This window comes from Desmodus rotundus, chromosome X (assembly GCF_022682495.2).
Source record: "Desmodus rotundus isolate HL8 chromosome X, HLdesRot8A.1, whole genome shotgun sequence".
NCBI lineage: Eukaryota > Metazoa > Chordata > Mammalia > Chiroptera > Phyllostomidae > Desmodus > Desmodus rotundus.
Window position 1 is genome coordinate 66,506,844 of NC_071400.1, and position 14,967 is coordinate 66,521,810.

A 14,967-nucleotide genomic window follows, 5' to 3' on the forward strand; every position below is an offset into this window, starting at 1 on the left:
ATCAGTAAACATATTCTAATGGAGGAAAGAAGCAGCCAAGTAATAAATACATAAATACAGGCTGCAGTAAATACAATCAAGGGAATGAACAGGGTGTAATGGTAGAGAGTAATGTCTGCAGGCCTGGGCTACTATTTACATAAAGTGCTCAAGGGAGAAGCTGATTCTAAGTAAGGATAGCATTGCAAATGCACTAAGGAAGGAAGGATGCATGTTGAATTTTCAACATCAATCTTTCATGGCTCTTAATTTTCCTCTTCTACTGTCTATCTCTTGGTCTTTTGGTATCCTTATATTTGAGATGCTTCTTCAAAATTATTTTCCAGATTACTAATTCTGTCTTCAGTTGTGTCCATTCTATGTATTCAACCCCGTGTCTATTGATTGCTATTTTCATAACAGCCTCTTACTAAACAAGATCAGGTGCGTTCAGGGTGGTATGGCCATAGAGAGTAACAGCCTCTTTTTAAATAGACTTTACTTATTTAGAGCAGTTTTAGGTTCACAGAAAAGCTGAGAGAAATGAGAACATATACCTGCTGTGCTTCAAACTCACAGGCCCCACTTCACTTCCTTGAATATGCCACGCTGCTTCACCTTAGATCCTGTTCTTGCGCATTCCCCTCTGTCTGAGATGCTGTCCCCTTATATCCATCTCCCTCAGTAACTGCTTCCCATCCTTTAGTTCTCAGCACTGATACCCTTTCTCAGAGGACATTTTCCCAGACCCCGTTCACTATGGGTGGTAGATTCTTCCTTTCTTCCTTCCTTCCTTCCTTCCTTCCTTCCTTCCTTCCTTCCTTCCTTCCTTCCTTCCTTCCTTCCTTCCTTTCTTTCTTTCTCCCTTCCTTCCTCCCTCCCTCCCTCCCTCCCTTCCTTCCTTCCTCCCTCTCTCTCTCTCTCTCTCTCTCTCTCTCTTCTTTCTCTTCTCTCTCTCCCTTTCTCTCTCCCTCCCTCCCTCCCTTCCTTCCTTTCTTCTTAGAGAGATAGGAGGGGAGGGACAAAGAGAGGGAGAGAAACATCAATGTGCAAGAGAAAGAACTGTCCACTGGCTGCCTTTTGCACACCACCCAACTGGGGACCTGGCTCACAATCCAGGCATGTGCCCTGACTGGGAATCGAACCAGTAACCTTTAGGTTCGCAAGCCAGTGCTCAATCCACTAGCCACACCACCCATGGCTGGACCTTCTTATTTTCTTTCTTTCTTTTTTTAAAGATTTTATTTATTTATTTTAGAGAGAGGGGGAGAGTGGGAGAAAGAAAGGGAGAGAAACATCAATGTGTGACAGAAACATCAATCATCTGCCTCTGATACTCACCCCAACCAGGGATTGGACCCACAACCCAGGCATGTGCCCTGACCCAGAATCAAACTGGTGACGCTTTGCTTCGTGGGACAACACCCAACCAACTGAGCCACACCAGTCAGTGCTGGGTGGTAGATCTTCTTAACCACTGTGTACTTGAGAACTCTGTTGCAAGGTTTGCTGGTTAAGGGCTGCTAGATAACGGTCCAGAATAGCTGTTCAAGCCCAGAACCTCACCCACAGTACATGAGGGTTTCTGTATCTCCACATGCCCACCAACACTTGGTGTGATTCAGTTTTCTAATTATCACCAGTATGATGGGTGTAAGGTAATATTTCACTGTTTAATTTTTTTTTCACTTTTCTAAGCCAGATGGTGAGGGACAAATACCATATGATCTCACCTTTAACTGGAACATAATAAATAGAAAAAAAAAAAAAAAGGAAACAAAATATAACCAGAGACATTGAAGTTAAGAACAATCTAACAATGGACAGGGGGGAGTGGGGAGGAGACAGGGAGGAGAGGGGATTACAGGAACTACTATAAAGGACACATGGAAAAAATCAAGGGGGAGGGTGGAGGTGGGGGAGGGAGGGGGGTTTGGCTGGGGTGGGGTGGAGGGATGGGGAGAAAAGGCACACAACTGTAATTGAATAACAATAAAAAATTAAAATTAAAAAAATTTTTTTTCACTTTTTCTAATCATTAGTAAAATTGAGCATGTCTTCATATGTCTGATAACCTCATGGATTTCCTTTTGTGTGACCTGTCTGTTTCTATCCTTTGTCCACTGGAGGGGAGGTCCTGCCTTTTTCTTGCTGATTTCCCAAAGTCCCCTTTATATTCTGGATGTTCCACCTCTTGTCATTTCAGGCATGGCAAATATTTCCCAGTTGTCACCTCTATTAACTTTGTGGATGTGGTCTTTCATTACATAGAAATTGTTGTTTTGATGTGTATATTGTCATCAACATTCTCCCCTGTGGCTTGTGCTTTTGAAGTTTTATCCAAGAAGTCTTTCTGCATCCTTAAGTCACATAGTATGTTTTATAGTAAATTTACATGATTTCCATTTAACCTGCCTGGAGTTATTATCATTTATATGTGATGAAAGGTAGGGCTGCAGCTTATTTGCTCCCTGTTTTGCTAACACCATTTACCTTTTGGGCCTCATAACACCATCTAATATCTGGCAGGTAAAGTCCATCTTCTCTACTCTACTTTTACAGAATTTTTTTTTAGCTGTTTATATTCTTTTTAATTTTATTTTTCAATTATAGTTGCCATTCCATGTTATATTTTACATAGTTTCAAGTTTGTAACATAATGATTAGACATTTATATAACTTATGAAGTGATCCCTCTAATAAGGCTAGTACTCACCTGGCATCATACAGAGTTATTACAATATCATTGGCTACATTCCCTATGCTGTACTTTACATCCCTGTGAATGTTTTGTAACTGCTTGTTTGTACTTCTTAATCCCTTCACCCCCTTCACCCAGCCTCCCAAACTCCCTCTCATGTAGCAACCATCATTTTTCTCTCTGTATCTGTGAGTCTGTTTCTATTTTGTTTGTTCATTTATTTTGTTTTGTAGATTTCACAAATATATGGTATTTGTCTTTCTCTGTCTGACTTATATCACTTGGCATAATACCCTCTACGTCCATCCATGTTGTCTCAAATGGTAAGATTTCACTCTTTTTATGTCTGAGGAATAGACCACTGTGCATATGTACCACATCTTTATCCGGTCTATTGATGAACATTTGGGCTGCTTCCATATCTTGGTTATTGTAAATAATGCTGCAATAAACATAGGGATGCATATATCTTTTCAAATTAGTGTTTTGGATTTCTTCAGATAAATACCCAGAAGTAGAATTACTAGGTCTTAAGGTAGCTCTACTTTTAATTTTTTTTCAAGAATCTCCATACTGTTTTCCACAGTGGCCGCACCAGTCTGCATTCCCACAAACAATGCACGAGGGTTCCTTTTTCTCCACAACCTCTCCAACATTTGTTATTTGTTGACTTACCGATGAGTTATTCTGACAGGTGTGACATGATATTTTCCCCTTTGCAGAATTGATTTAGATACTCACAGAGCTTTATTCTTTTATGTAGATATTTATTTGTAGAGATATAATTGACATACTATAAAACTTACCATTTTTGAAAAAGATTTTATTTCTTTTAGAGAGAGCGATAGGGAGAGAGAAAGAGAGGGTGAGAAACATTGACTTGAGAAACATAGATTGGTTGCCTCTTGCATGCCCCCAACCAGGTACCAGGCCCTCAACCCAGGCGTGTGCCCTGACCAGGAATCAAAAGGGCAGTCCGCCTGCCCTTTCGAATCACAGGCGGGTGCTCAACCAACTGAGCTACGCTGGTCAGAGCTAAAGCTCAGCATTTGAAGGTGAACAGTTCAGTGGTGTTTAGTATGCTTGCCACCTTGTGCAACCATCACCGCTATCTAATACCAGAGCATTTTCGTTGCCTCAAAGAGAAACCCTGTACCTGTTAGCAGTCACTCCCCTTCTCCCCCATGTCTCTGACAACCACTAATCAGCTTTCTATCACTATGGATTTGCCTATTCTGGACATTTCCCATATAGTATGTGGCTTTTTGTGTCTGGCTTTTTGCAGTTAGCATATTTTCAAGGTTCATTCCTACTGCAGCATGCATCAGTACTACATTTCTTTTTGTGGGTGAGTAACATTCCGCTGAATGGATATAGACCTCATTCTGTCTATCCATCCATCAGTTGATGGACATTTGGGTTGTTTCTACTTAATGGTTACTATGAAAAATGTTGCTTTTAACATTCGTGTACAAGTTTTTGTGTAAACTCTGTATATATGTTTTTAAAAAATACAATTTATTGATTTTCCTTAACACATTCAGGTGAGATTTAAATTGAGGTTATATTGAAATTATATATTAATTTGGATATCATTGAAATCTTTAGAATATGAAATTGTCTCATCCAAGAGTATCAAATGTGTCTTCATTTATTCAGATCATCTTTTGTACCTTTTAATGAAGTTTTAACATTTTCTTTATAGAGGTCATATAAATCCCATTTATATTAGTTTTCTATTGTAGTGTAACAATATTACCACAAACTTCTCAGCTTAAAACAACGTGCAACAACATTGTCTTACAGTTTTTGTGGGTCAGGAGTCAGGGTGTTGCCTAACTGGGTTCTCTGGGTCTTACAAAGTTGAAATGAAGGTGTTGTCTGGGGCTTCAGTTTCATCTGAGGTCTGAATGGGGAAGGATCTGCTTCCAAGCTCAGGTTGTGGGAAGAATTTAGTTTTTGTGGTTGTTGGACTGAGTGCTTCAATTTCACGCTGGCTGTCTGCTGGAGGCCACCCTTTGTTCCTTGCTGCATGAGGTTCCACAAAGTGGCCACTTGCTTCATCAAAGCCAGCAAGGGAGTGAAAGTCTCTGCCTTTGAAACGACAAGATGTTTGTCTCAAATTCATTTTTAACATAATTATATACATGTATTCATGTCTATCTGGTCTTCTTTAGTCATGCATGCACCCAAGGATGTGAATGCCAAAAGGCAAGGATCGTGGGAGCCACCTTACGTGTGTGTCCATCACACTGTCCTTGGTTATATAATCTTCAGGTTCATAAGCACATAAGGATTTTCATCGTAAAGTCGTTTGTAATACTGAGGAGATGGAGACAGGTAGAATCGGTGGATTAGATATACTCACAGCAAAATAAATGAGTCTTTCTTTTCTTTCTTTTAATTTATGCCATGTTACAATACTTCATTTTAACTCCAAAATAAAAATATCTTTATTTTTATCTGATATAATAGTAATACATACTCATTGCAACATTTTCTTCAGACAACAAAGAAAGTGTAAAGGAGAAAGTGACACATCATTAGTTATCTCCCCACCCATACATAACCACTAACATTTCCTTCCCAACGTTTTTTGCCCCTATATATATACAAATTTTACCGAAGTGTTTTTTCTTCCCTTTGACGTGTCATTTAAAGTAACCTGAAATCCTTTCTGGAACAATGTATGGGTAAAACCTACCTATCTATGTAGCTGTGGAAAACCAAGTAGATACAGACCATAAAATAAAGACAGGGACAACAGGAGGGTTGTAGAGATAAAGGGAGAGAAAGAGTCAGAGGCAGGGAGAGAGGGATGGGAGAGGGAGACAGAGACTTGTGGGCACAGGACAAAGAACCACGGAGAGCCATAGAGAGATGAAGATAATAGCAAAGAGAGAAGGAAAGGATGAAAAGGATCATTTATTGAACTCATACTGAATGCCATTCTTATTAAACCTCCAAAGTCACTATGAGAGGCAGTTACTAGTTATGCAGGTGAGGAGTTGAGCCTTAGAATGGTGAATTGACCTGTCCGTGGTCACATCACATGAATTGAACCCTTGGACCTGTAAAGGGCGTATTGCATAGAGGTGACTGGTAACTGTTTATCCAGTGAACAGTCATTATCTCTTCCTCAAGGCAGAAGAGGTGGGGACCATATCCCCATTTCACTCAGCTGAGTCAATCTGTCCTGTCTGCGAAGGCGACAGCAAGGCCTGTTGCCCTGACAACTGTCATCCAAGTGCCATGGTAACCGCCACCACAGTCCCCAGCTGTCCACCTTGCCCCTTGGGCATCTCCAGGGCGACCAGCAGAATAGAAGGGCAGCGGGAGCTCCAAGGATGCGCCTGCGTCGAGTGGCGGAAGGGGGTGGGCAAGGGATGGCAGGGGCCCCGGGCGTGCGCAGCCGCAGAGCACTGCAGCCTGGCCCTCTAGCCCAGGCTCTGCGCATTTGCCAGCCAGTCCGCCTGCCCGGAGCCCGGCTCGCGAGGGCAGCATGGCGGGATCGCCACTGCTCGGCGGGCCGCGGGCCGGGGGCGTCGGCCTTTTGGTGCTGCTCCTGTTGGGCTTACTTCGGCCGCCCGCGGCTGTCTGCGCACGGCCGGTAAAGGTGCGACCCGGGTAGGGCAAGGGGTGGGGGTCGGGGGGGAGAATGCTACCTCAGCCTCACCGGAGGTGCGGAGACACTGGCCAGGATGGCCCCGGGTCCAGCCGCCAGTTCCCACCCAGGCCATGCCAGCGCCCCCGGGGCTGGGCCTTGGGCTCTGGGTGTACGGGTGGCGGTATCCTGGGTTTGTCCAGCAACTGCCCCCTGCCCATTCCTCGTGCCTGGTGCCGGTGGCGCTGTCCGTGGGATTACTGCGAATTAAGGAAGGGGGTACGCGCATCGATTTGTGTGCGGGCATGATGTGATGACGAGGGGGGGCACGGTGAGGGTGTGGTGTCCTTGTAAGTGTGTGTCCTATGATGAGCGCTTCCAGGCGTCCATACAAAAATGCCATTATAGTTTCATGTCTGCAGTGTGTGTGATGCCAGGGTTGCTTCTGTGTGTATTGCTTTTCTCGATAACACCGTGTGCATGTTTGTGAATCCTATAGCGATGACGTGACCTTTGGGTGTGTCTGTGTTTGTGTGTGGGTGTGTACGCGCGCGCGTGTGATTTCATTTTTGTTTGGGAGGACGTGCGTAATCTTTGCATCCCCATCTGCACATCCCATTTTGGTTCTGTAGGACCGAGTGACTAGGATTTTGTATGTGTGTTCATGAGGCTGTTTCTCCCTGTTTCTTTGTGGAGCTATGTCATTGCGGGAAGAGGAGCCATGATCTCTCTGTGCTGCATTGTGTCTTTAAGGGGGTGGTGCGTGTCCTTGTATCTGGATAGTTTGGCGATTGTCACTGCATGAGCAGCCATGGGTGAACATGTGCACTGTTCGGTTGCCTATTGACATCTCGAGGCCTGTCAGTCCATGTGAGTGTGTGTGACGCTGTGATTGCTGGTGAGTGTGACTCCATGGGGGCTTAGGGCTGGCGGGTGCCAAGGGCACTTGGAGCACATCCTCCTCTAACTCTTCAGAGCCGGAGGATTTTAAAAATTATGAAATATTTTACATGGCACAATATAGTTAAGATGTACATACAATGTAAAGAATAATGATAAAATAACTCCCATGGGTATCTACCACTCCATGTAAGAAATAGAGTGTGGCCGATATTTAGGAGCCCATGGTGCCCCTCCCCACATAAACCCCTCTCCTCTATAATCATTATCCTGTATTTTCTGTTCATTGATCCCTTACTTTTGTTTGTACCTTATGACATACACAGTATCTTGCTCAGTTTTTCCTCATAGAAATTGAATCATATTGGTGTCTGGCCTCTGGTCGTCACTAGGGGTCACTAGGAAGTCATCAGGTGACTGTTAGTCGCATGCAGTCTGCAGTGCAATTTTGCAACATGCTTTTTTTTTCTCCCTACACTGGTTGTAAGATACCTCAACATTAAAGTGTGTGGCTATAATTCATTTTATATTGCTGCAAAATATTTTATCCTATGAGTATATCATGCTTTATGGATGCATTCTCAATATGTCAGTAGACATTTGGGTTGTTTCTAGGCTTTTCTTTATTTTTTTCCCTTCCTCCACTTAAAAAAAAATATTTTATTTGTTTATTTCCAGACAGAAGACAAGGGAAGGAAAAAGAGAGGGAGAGAAACATCAATGTGTAGTTGCCTCTCGCACACCCCCTTACTGGGGACCTGGCCCGCAACCCAGGCATGTGCCCTGACTGGGAACCGAACTGGTGACCATTTGGTTTGCAGGCCCATGCTCAGTCCACTGAGTCACACCAGCCAGGACCCTTCCTCCACTTTTATACTATTACAAACAGTGCTGCTGTACATGTTAATGAACTTGTGTCCAGTAGCATATGCAGAAAAGCTACACTGGAGTTTAACACCCCAGGAGTGGGTCATAGGAGATGTGCATCTTTTTAGACATTGCCAAAATGTTCTTCATATTTATTTTGGCAATTGATTGCCAACAGGCAATGTATAAGAGATTCCATTTTTCCCATATCCATGTCAACATTGGGCATTATTAGAGTTCTTAATCTGTTAGCAATCTTTTGGCTGTATTATGCATAGCATCTCACTGACATTTTAATTTGCATTTTCCTGATTACTAATGATGTTCAGTATGTTTCATATATTTAGTAACTGCTTTTGTTTCCTTTGAATTTTGCCTCTTTTATTGCTTTTTACACATGCTTTGAATATTGGTTACTAATCTTTTATTGATGGTTTGTCTTGCAGGCATCTTCCCCTATTCTAATTTACTCTTCATTCTTTTTATGGTGTCTTCAGGCAAAAAGAAATTCTTAATTTTAATGTAGTCATTTAAAAAAAAACAATCCTCACCTAAGGATACATTTTTACTGATTTGAGAGAGAGAGAGAGACATCAACGTGATAGAGAAACATTGATCAGTTGCCTCCCATACGTGCCCAGACTGGGGATTGAACCTGCAACCTAAGTATGTGCCCTGACTGGAATGGAACCCGCAACCTTTTGGTGTACGGGAGGATGCTCCAACCAACTGAGCCACCTGGGCAGGGCTAATGCAGTCAAATTTATTTGTCTTTTCTTTTTCATTTTCTCAAATTTGGATGTTGTTCCTGCATGATTTATTCGAGTTTGACCTGTCCCCATCGCTCTGCAGTGCTACCTCTGTCATGTAGCAAGCGTCAATATGTGTGGATCTGTCTAAGCTTTGTTCAGTCCTGTTACTTCCTGTGCTGTGTCTAACCTTCTGTTTAACTTACCCTTTTAATTTTTAATTTGATTTAACATATATCTCTAGATGTTCTAGATGTTTCTTTTTCAAATCTTCATTCATGGTCAGTTTTATGTCCTGGCTCATACTTTTGATACACTCTTTTATTTATTTAAACTTATTGAAATTGTTTCAAAACCGTCTGAACTGCAAATTAGTCACTTTATTCTACAGATAGACTTGCATACATGCCAAATGATATATAACATCATTATTCATTCTAGCATTGTTTATAAAATAGCAAAAGATTGGAAACACCCTAAGTGTTCATCAGTAGAAGACTGGTTAAGTAAACTCTTGTACATACACACAAAGTGTATTCAATGCAGAAGACTAAAGAAAGAGAGAGAAAGGGGAAAAAGAAAGTTTGCTTTTAAGGAACTGGTGTAGATATAGATTCCAAAAAGCAAGGTGTGAACAGTCTGGTAGTACCTCTTAGGTAAAACAAGTGGACAATAAGAACCTATAAAACGCAAACATATATATTCCTATTGTCCACAATATTGCCGTAGAAAAATTTATAGCTGACATATCTACCATTGCCGCTCCTATAAAGAAACCTGGTGTCCGGAAGTCCTGAGGCAAGTTCTCAGTCACTAGGAAATTGTGTGTGTGTGGTGGGACGGGGCGGGAGGAGGTACTAGGGGTCTTTTGTGGTCTTAAGTGTGTCTGGAGATATTTGGGGGTCTCCAGTGGTCTTAGGGGTACCCGGGTATATTTGAAGGGGCCACGGTGCCTTTGGAGACCCCCATGTTGGAGGTCCCTGGCCTGACGGGCGCTGTCTTTCCCCCTACTTCGTCTTTCCGCAGGAGCCCCGCAACCTGGGCGCAGCCTCGCCGCCCTTGGGCGAGGCTGGCGCTCCCCGCCGCTTTCGGCGGGCAGCGGCCCGGGGCGAGGCAGTGGAGGTTGTGCAGGAGCTGGCGCGGGCGCTGGCGCACCTGCTGGAGGCTGAACGGCAGGAGCGGGCGCGGGCCGAGGCGCAGGAGGCTGAGGATCAGCAGGCACGAGTCCTGGCTCAGCTCTTGCGCGTCTGGGGCGCTTCCCGCACCACTGACCTGGCCCCAGCCCTGGAGGACGATCCTGACGCGCCCGCTGCGCAGTTGGCCCGAGCCCTGCTCCGCGCCCGCCTGGATCCTGCCGCCCTCGCAGCGCAGCTGGTCCCCGCCCCTGTCCCCGCCACTGCACTCCGACCCAGGCCCCCAATCTACGATGATGGTCCAGTGGGCTCCGAGGCTGAGGACGCTGGTGACGACACACCGGATGTGGACCCCGAACTGCTGAGGTAGATGGCACGGAGTGGGCGGAGTCCTGCATCCTGGGGTGGAAGTGAGAACACCTGTGTGTTCCGAGGGACTGAGGCCCTGGACCTAGGGTGTGGGGATAGAGATGCCTGGCTGGTGGGTTACTGGGGGACGTGCACTCGCGCGCCCAGGGATGGGGACAACCAAGCCCGGTTTCTGGAGGCCGGATAGGGAGGCGGGGAAATTTTCTCAAAGCAACGCGCTGGGAAAGGCAGGTCCCCAGACAATATGGGGCTGCAGGGCCACCTGGGTCCTAGGGCCCGGGCGTTGACACGCCCACCTATCTTCACTGCATCGGTTCTGCTTCCCTGCAGGTACTTGTTGGGGCGGATCATCTCGGGAAGCGCGGATTCGGAGTCTGTGGTTGCCCAGCGCCGCCGCCTCCGCCGCGCCACCGACCAGGATCTAGGCCCTGATGTACCCCCTGAGGGTGTGCTGGGGGCCCTGCTGCGTGTGAAACGCCTGGAGACCCCCGCACCCCCAGCACGACGCCTCTTGCCTCCCTGAGCACCGGCGGGATCCTGCGCGCCCTTGGGTCCAGAGCCGCCCCTCCCTCAACACCCCGACTGCTCTTCGCGGGCATGACTGTGTCCCTGCCTGCGAGGGCCCATTGTCGCCCCTCTCCTGATACCCCTGCTGCTCTCAGCCGGCACGTCCCCACCAGCCTCAGTTGCTGCCCTCGGAACTCCCCAAGATCCCAACCCCTGGCCCCACAATAAATGTTCTGAAGCAGCTATGCACGACTGTGAATGGCAGTTTCTAGCAGCTGGTGGGCTGGGTGGTGACGGCAGTCCTTAGACCTGAAGAGTGGCCCCTGCCCTTAGTCTGTGCCTCAGTGGCAGTGCCCACCCAGACCCTTTACCCCACTTCTAGGCTTCACTCAGGTATAGAGAGCCCCTTTCAAGGGCCTGCAGCAGCGTTTTCCAGGGTCCATCCTGAGGACCAAGAAGTGGCTGTTAGTGAAGTGTGAGTAGAGCCTGGGCCATGCTGGTTTGCACTTCCACCTGCACCAGAGTGCCTTCTTATATGGGGAGGGGCAACCAGGGTAAGAAAGAGAGCGGACTGCAAAGTCAGGTCTTAGCCTTCCCTACCCACTCACATCCTGGCATGAAACTCTTGAGTACCAGAAGTTACAACCTGGGCCTCCAGGTCATTAAAAAAGCATTATTTGTCAAGGTAGGAGGATAGAACATATCTTTATTTACATTTGTTAGCTTGATTTGCGACATTTAAATATTCATTTCTACTGTATAGAGGCCGCTCTATCTGTATTCATACGTAGTCCTGAAGATATTGGGAATTTTAAGTGTTGGTAGCTGGTTTGTGATCATGGCCTTTGCACTTGCTATTCCCTGTGCCTAGTTACCTGCAAGCTTTTGCTCAAATGTCACCTACTCAATAAGGCTTCCTATCACCCACCTTTAATACCTAGCTTTATGTCATATGTTACAGTGTAAGGATTTTCTTGTCTTGTGTGAATCTACCTCCTTTGCACCCAAAGCAGGACCTGGCACACTGCAGGCTCCCCCACATTTCTTGAATGAAAGAGTTCTCACAATTCAAGTAATATTTTCACCAGTTTCACACCCACCCACATAATGCTGGGCATGGAGGCAGCTTTGAAACCTGAGAACATTTATTTTGTTTTGCACAAAATCTCTCAACCTGACAGAACATAACCAACAGTATGTTCCACATTAACAAAAAGCCCATCACCGAATGAAAACCTCCCCAGAAGAGGGGTCCATCTATCCCAAGCACACCCAGTGTCTCACAGCTAGTTGCTCAGTGGCCTTATATCAAGGAAGCATCATCCTGGCCCCGGGGATGGTCCACTTTTCTTGACCAAGACCTTCAGGCCACAGAGCAGCCACAGTGGCACATGGTCTTATGGTGCCGGGACTTAGCCCCACCTGACGCTGCCTCAGCCTCCCGGACCCTTTGGATCTCATGGATGAGCAGGGTAAAGGCCTCCTCCACACCTTGCCGTGTTTTAGCTGAGGTCTCCACGAAAGGGGCCCCCCAGGTCTTTGCGAGGGCTATAGCAGCAGCATGAACATCTCCTTTGGTGGTCACAAGGTCGCACTTGTTGCCCACAAGGACGAGGGGCCGGGTATAGTGAGGGCCCCAGGTGGTCCGCATCTGCTGCAGCTGGGTTAGAGATGAGGGGTCATCGAGGGCAAAGACACCCAGCACACCATCCCCAGCAGCCAAACACTGGTCACGAAGGGCCTTATGAATGGTCTGCCCAGCTGTATCCAGCACATTCAGAATGCAGCCCCCTTGGCCCAGGGTCACTTCCTTCCAGTAGGAATCCTGGATCGTGGGATCATGGTCTTCCACAAAGCACTCATGGTTCAGCTGGATGGTCAGTGCACTCTTGCCCACACCACTTGCACCCACAACCACCACCTTGTACTCTGGCAGGTGCTTGCCAACAGCCCTGGAAGGTGCCTGAGCACTGTGGCTCTCCTGTTGGGCACTTGCATTCCATGAACCCAGGCCCAGATCAAACACATTAGACTTTTTTGGTGGCGCCATGCTCAGGGAAGAGATGTGGACAGCAGGCCCTGCAAGTAGGAAGAGAAGAAAGGCAATAGCCGAGGGAAGGGAGGCAGTAGGTTCGGCTAGGTGAGGAGACTGGGGACAAGGGGGCAGCTGGTGTAACTGAGTCAAAGTTTGCTGAGTGCCGAGTGTGTACTAATCACCTTCTAATATGCTATATACATTATTTATGCTGTTAGCTCTCTTTCTCTCTCTTATTCCCTTGTACGACATAAACTATGCGAAGGCAGGAATTTTAAAAACAGCTTTGATATATACTTTAAAAGTTAACCTAGTTAAACCGTACAATTCAATGACTTAGTATATTAACAAAGTTGTGCAAACCAACACCATAATCTAATTTGAGAACATTTTCTTCACCCCAAAAAGGAACCCCCTACCCATTAGCCGTCCTGCCCCATTCTGGAGGGATGGCACGGATTTCATCGTTAACCCCAGTCCAGCACAATGCCTGCCGTACAGTAACCACTAAGCAAATTCCTGGGCCCAGGGAGTGTATGTTCTAAAAGGTGGGGGCAATGAACCAAATAAATAAGCGAACTATGAGGTCTGTGAGACACTATCTCATAAAACTCAGTCTTTATTACTTATTCAAGATACTGCTGCAGGGAACCTACTGTGTGGCAAGGTGGGGGGAAATAGAAAACCCTGGCCCTCAAGCATTTGCCGATGTAGTCAGGAAGACTGACAACAATAGAGATATTTCAGCAACAGGTGATAAGCATGAAGAAGGTGCTTGGTTAATGTTAGCATTTTACTTATGAATTAAGTTTCATGCCATACTTCGAGAAGCTTCCAGTACGCCAGGCATTGTTAAGGGTGTGCGGATGAGGGGGTTGGGAGGTGTGGGGTGGGGATGTGGCAGTAAACAAAATAAAGTCCCTGCCCTTGGGAGAATTAGATTCTACAAGTGAGAAAGAGACAATAAACAAGATAAGCAAGTAAATCACCAAGCAATTAGAAGAGGATGGGCACACAGCAGGCGCTCAATGAGTGTTAAGCTATTAATAGCAAGGCACCATTAACTCATTCAATACACATCCTGATCTTACTTCAACCTGTGGCCTCAGGAAATGCATCTTAATGGCTGCTACCAGTCTCCCCGGAAACCTGAGGGCAGTGGCAGTTTGGGAGTAGATGTGGTGGGGGGTTCAGGTATCTCTGGGAGTTTCTGTTGAATTTAGGACCTGGAGGTCAGAAAGGGAGGGCAAGGTCCAGTTGTGAGGTCCTCAGCCCAGAGAGATTCCTGAAAACAATTGTTGGATGTGCTCATTCAGAAAGGGGGCCACGATGAGGAAAGAGGTAAACAGGACAGAGTTCTGGGTGTCCCCAATGTTGGGCAGGCAGACAGAGGGAGAAGATGTAGCTATGAGGACAAACTGAGAGGAGGGGGTGAGGGTGGAAGCAGTGAGGCTACTGCAGTAGTTCAGGTAGGCCACAGCGGTGGATGTGGAAAGGGGAGGTCAGAATCTGGAATATTCTTAAGGTAGACTTACCTGGCAGGATTTACGGACAGTTTAAGAGGCAGGGGAGGGGGTCAAGGAAGACTCTTCAGTTTTGGGCCTGGGCAGATTGAAATCTGAGGGTGCCATTATTTGAGGGTGGGGACATATGAGATGGGCTCTTCCCTCCTGGCAGGTCACCATGCCTGCGGCTAAGATCCTAAAAGCACTAGTATTATTTACAGAGAACCTAGTTCATGCCAGGTGACCCTCCTGCAATGCTCACACTCTGTCCCCCTAACACCCTGGTGAGGCATGGATGGGCTATCACCACCACGGCCACGCTATCAATGAGGAACAGCTAGCGAGATTCAGAGAACTGAGGGGATGGTGACTGGCCTGAGGTCCCAGTCCATCAGAGATCAGCAGGAGAGAGATCTCACCCTTCGCAAGCAATATAGAACTACTTGCTGTTCCAAGTGCTACTGGAGTGTCATTAAGAGGTCCTTTAAACCCTGAGATGCCCCTCTTCACCCCAAGCCACTGCACCCCACCCCCATCCCTGCTGCCTGGACCACATCACATCCATTGTGTGTCCTTTGTGTTAGCCTAACTACCTGAGGGGGGAGGGGGGTGGGGGTG

At 46.5% G+C, this 14,967-nt stretch overlaps 2 protein-coding genes across 2 annotated transcripts; one reads left to right on the top strand and one right to left on the bottom strand.

The window, feature by feature from the left end:
* Positions 1–6,126: 6,126 nt before the first annotated feature.
* PCSK1N (proprotein convertase subtilisin/kexin type 1 inhibitor) lies at positions 6,127–11,050 on the top strand. The gene is made up of 3 exons (XM_053917190.2): positions 6,127–6,296; positions 9,827–10,299; positions 10,633–11,050. The coding sequence occupies exons 1-3, from the start codon at positions 6,183–6,185 to the stop codon at positions 10,823–10,825; spliced, it is 780 nt and encodes a 259-aa protein (XP_053773165.1). The 5' UTR covers positions 6,127–6,182; the 3' UTR covers positions 10,826–11,050.
* Positions 11,051–12,172: 1,122 nt separating this feature from the next.
* ERAS (ES cell expressed Ras) lies at positions 12,173–13,309 on the bottom strand. The gene is made up of 2 exons (XM_024579978.1): positions 13,264–13,309; positions 12,173–12,945 (listed from the first exon to the last, which is right to left on the bottom strand). Exons 1-2 carry the CDS (start codon positions 13,307–13,309, stop codon positions 12,173–12,175), a joined length of 819 nt encoding a protein of 272 aa, XP_024435746.1.
* Between the last annotated feature and the right edge of the window lie 1,658 nt (positions 13,310–14,967).

Bases quoted from the DNA above. Each gene is read 5' to 3' on its own strand.
- PCSK1N (XM_053917190.2), top strand. From the start codon at position 6,183: ATGGCGGGATCGCCACTGCTCGGCGGGCCGCGGGCCGGGGGCGTCGGC. The intron at 6,297-9,826 runs GTGCGACCCGGG...GTCTTTCCGCAG, and splicing joins TCTGCGCACGGCCGGTAAAG to GAGCCCCGCAACCTGGGCGC. The intron at 10,300-10,632 runs GTAGATGGCACG...GCTTCCCTGCAG, and splicing joins GTGGACCCCGAACTGCTGAG to GTACTTGTTGGGGCGGATCA.
- ERAS (XM_024579978.1), bottom strand. From the start codon at position 13,309: ATGAAATCCGTGCCATCCCTCCAGAATGGGGCAGGACGGCTAATGG. The intron at 12,946-13,263 runs GTAGGGGGTTCC...CTCCTCACCTAG, and splicing joins TGGGGCAGGACGGCTAATGG to CCGAACCTACTGCCTCCCTT.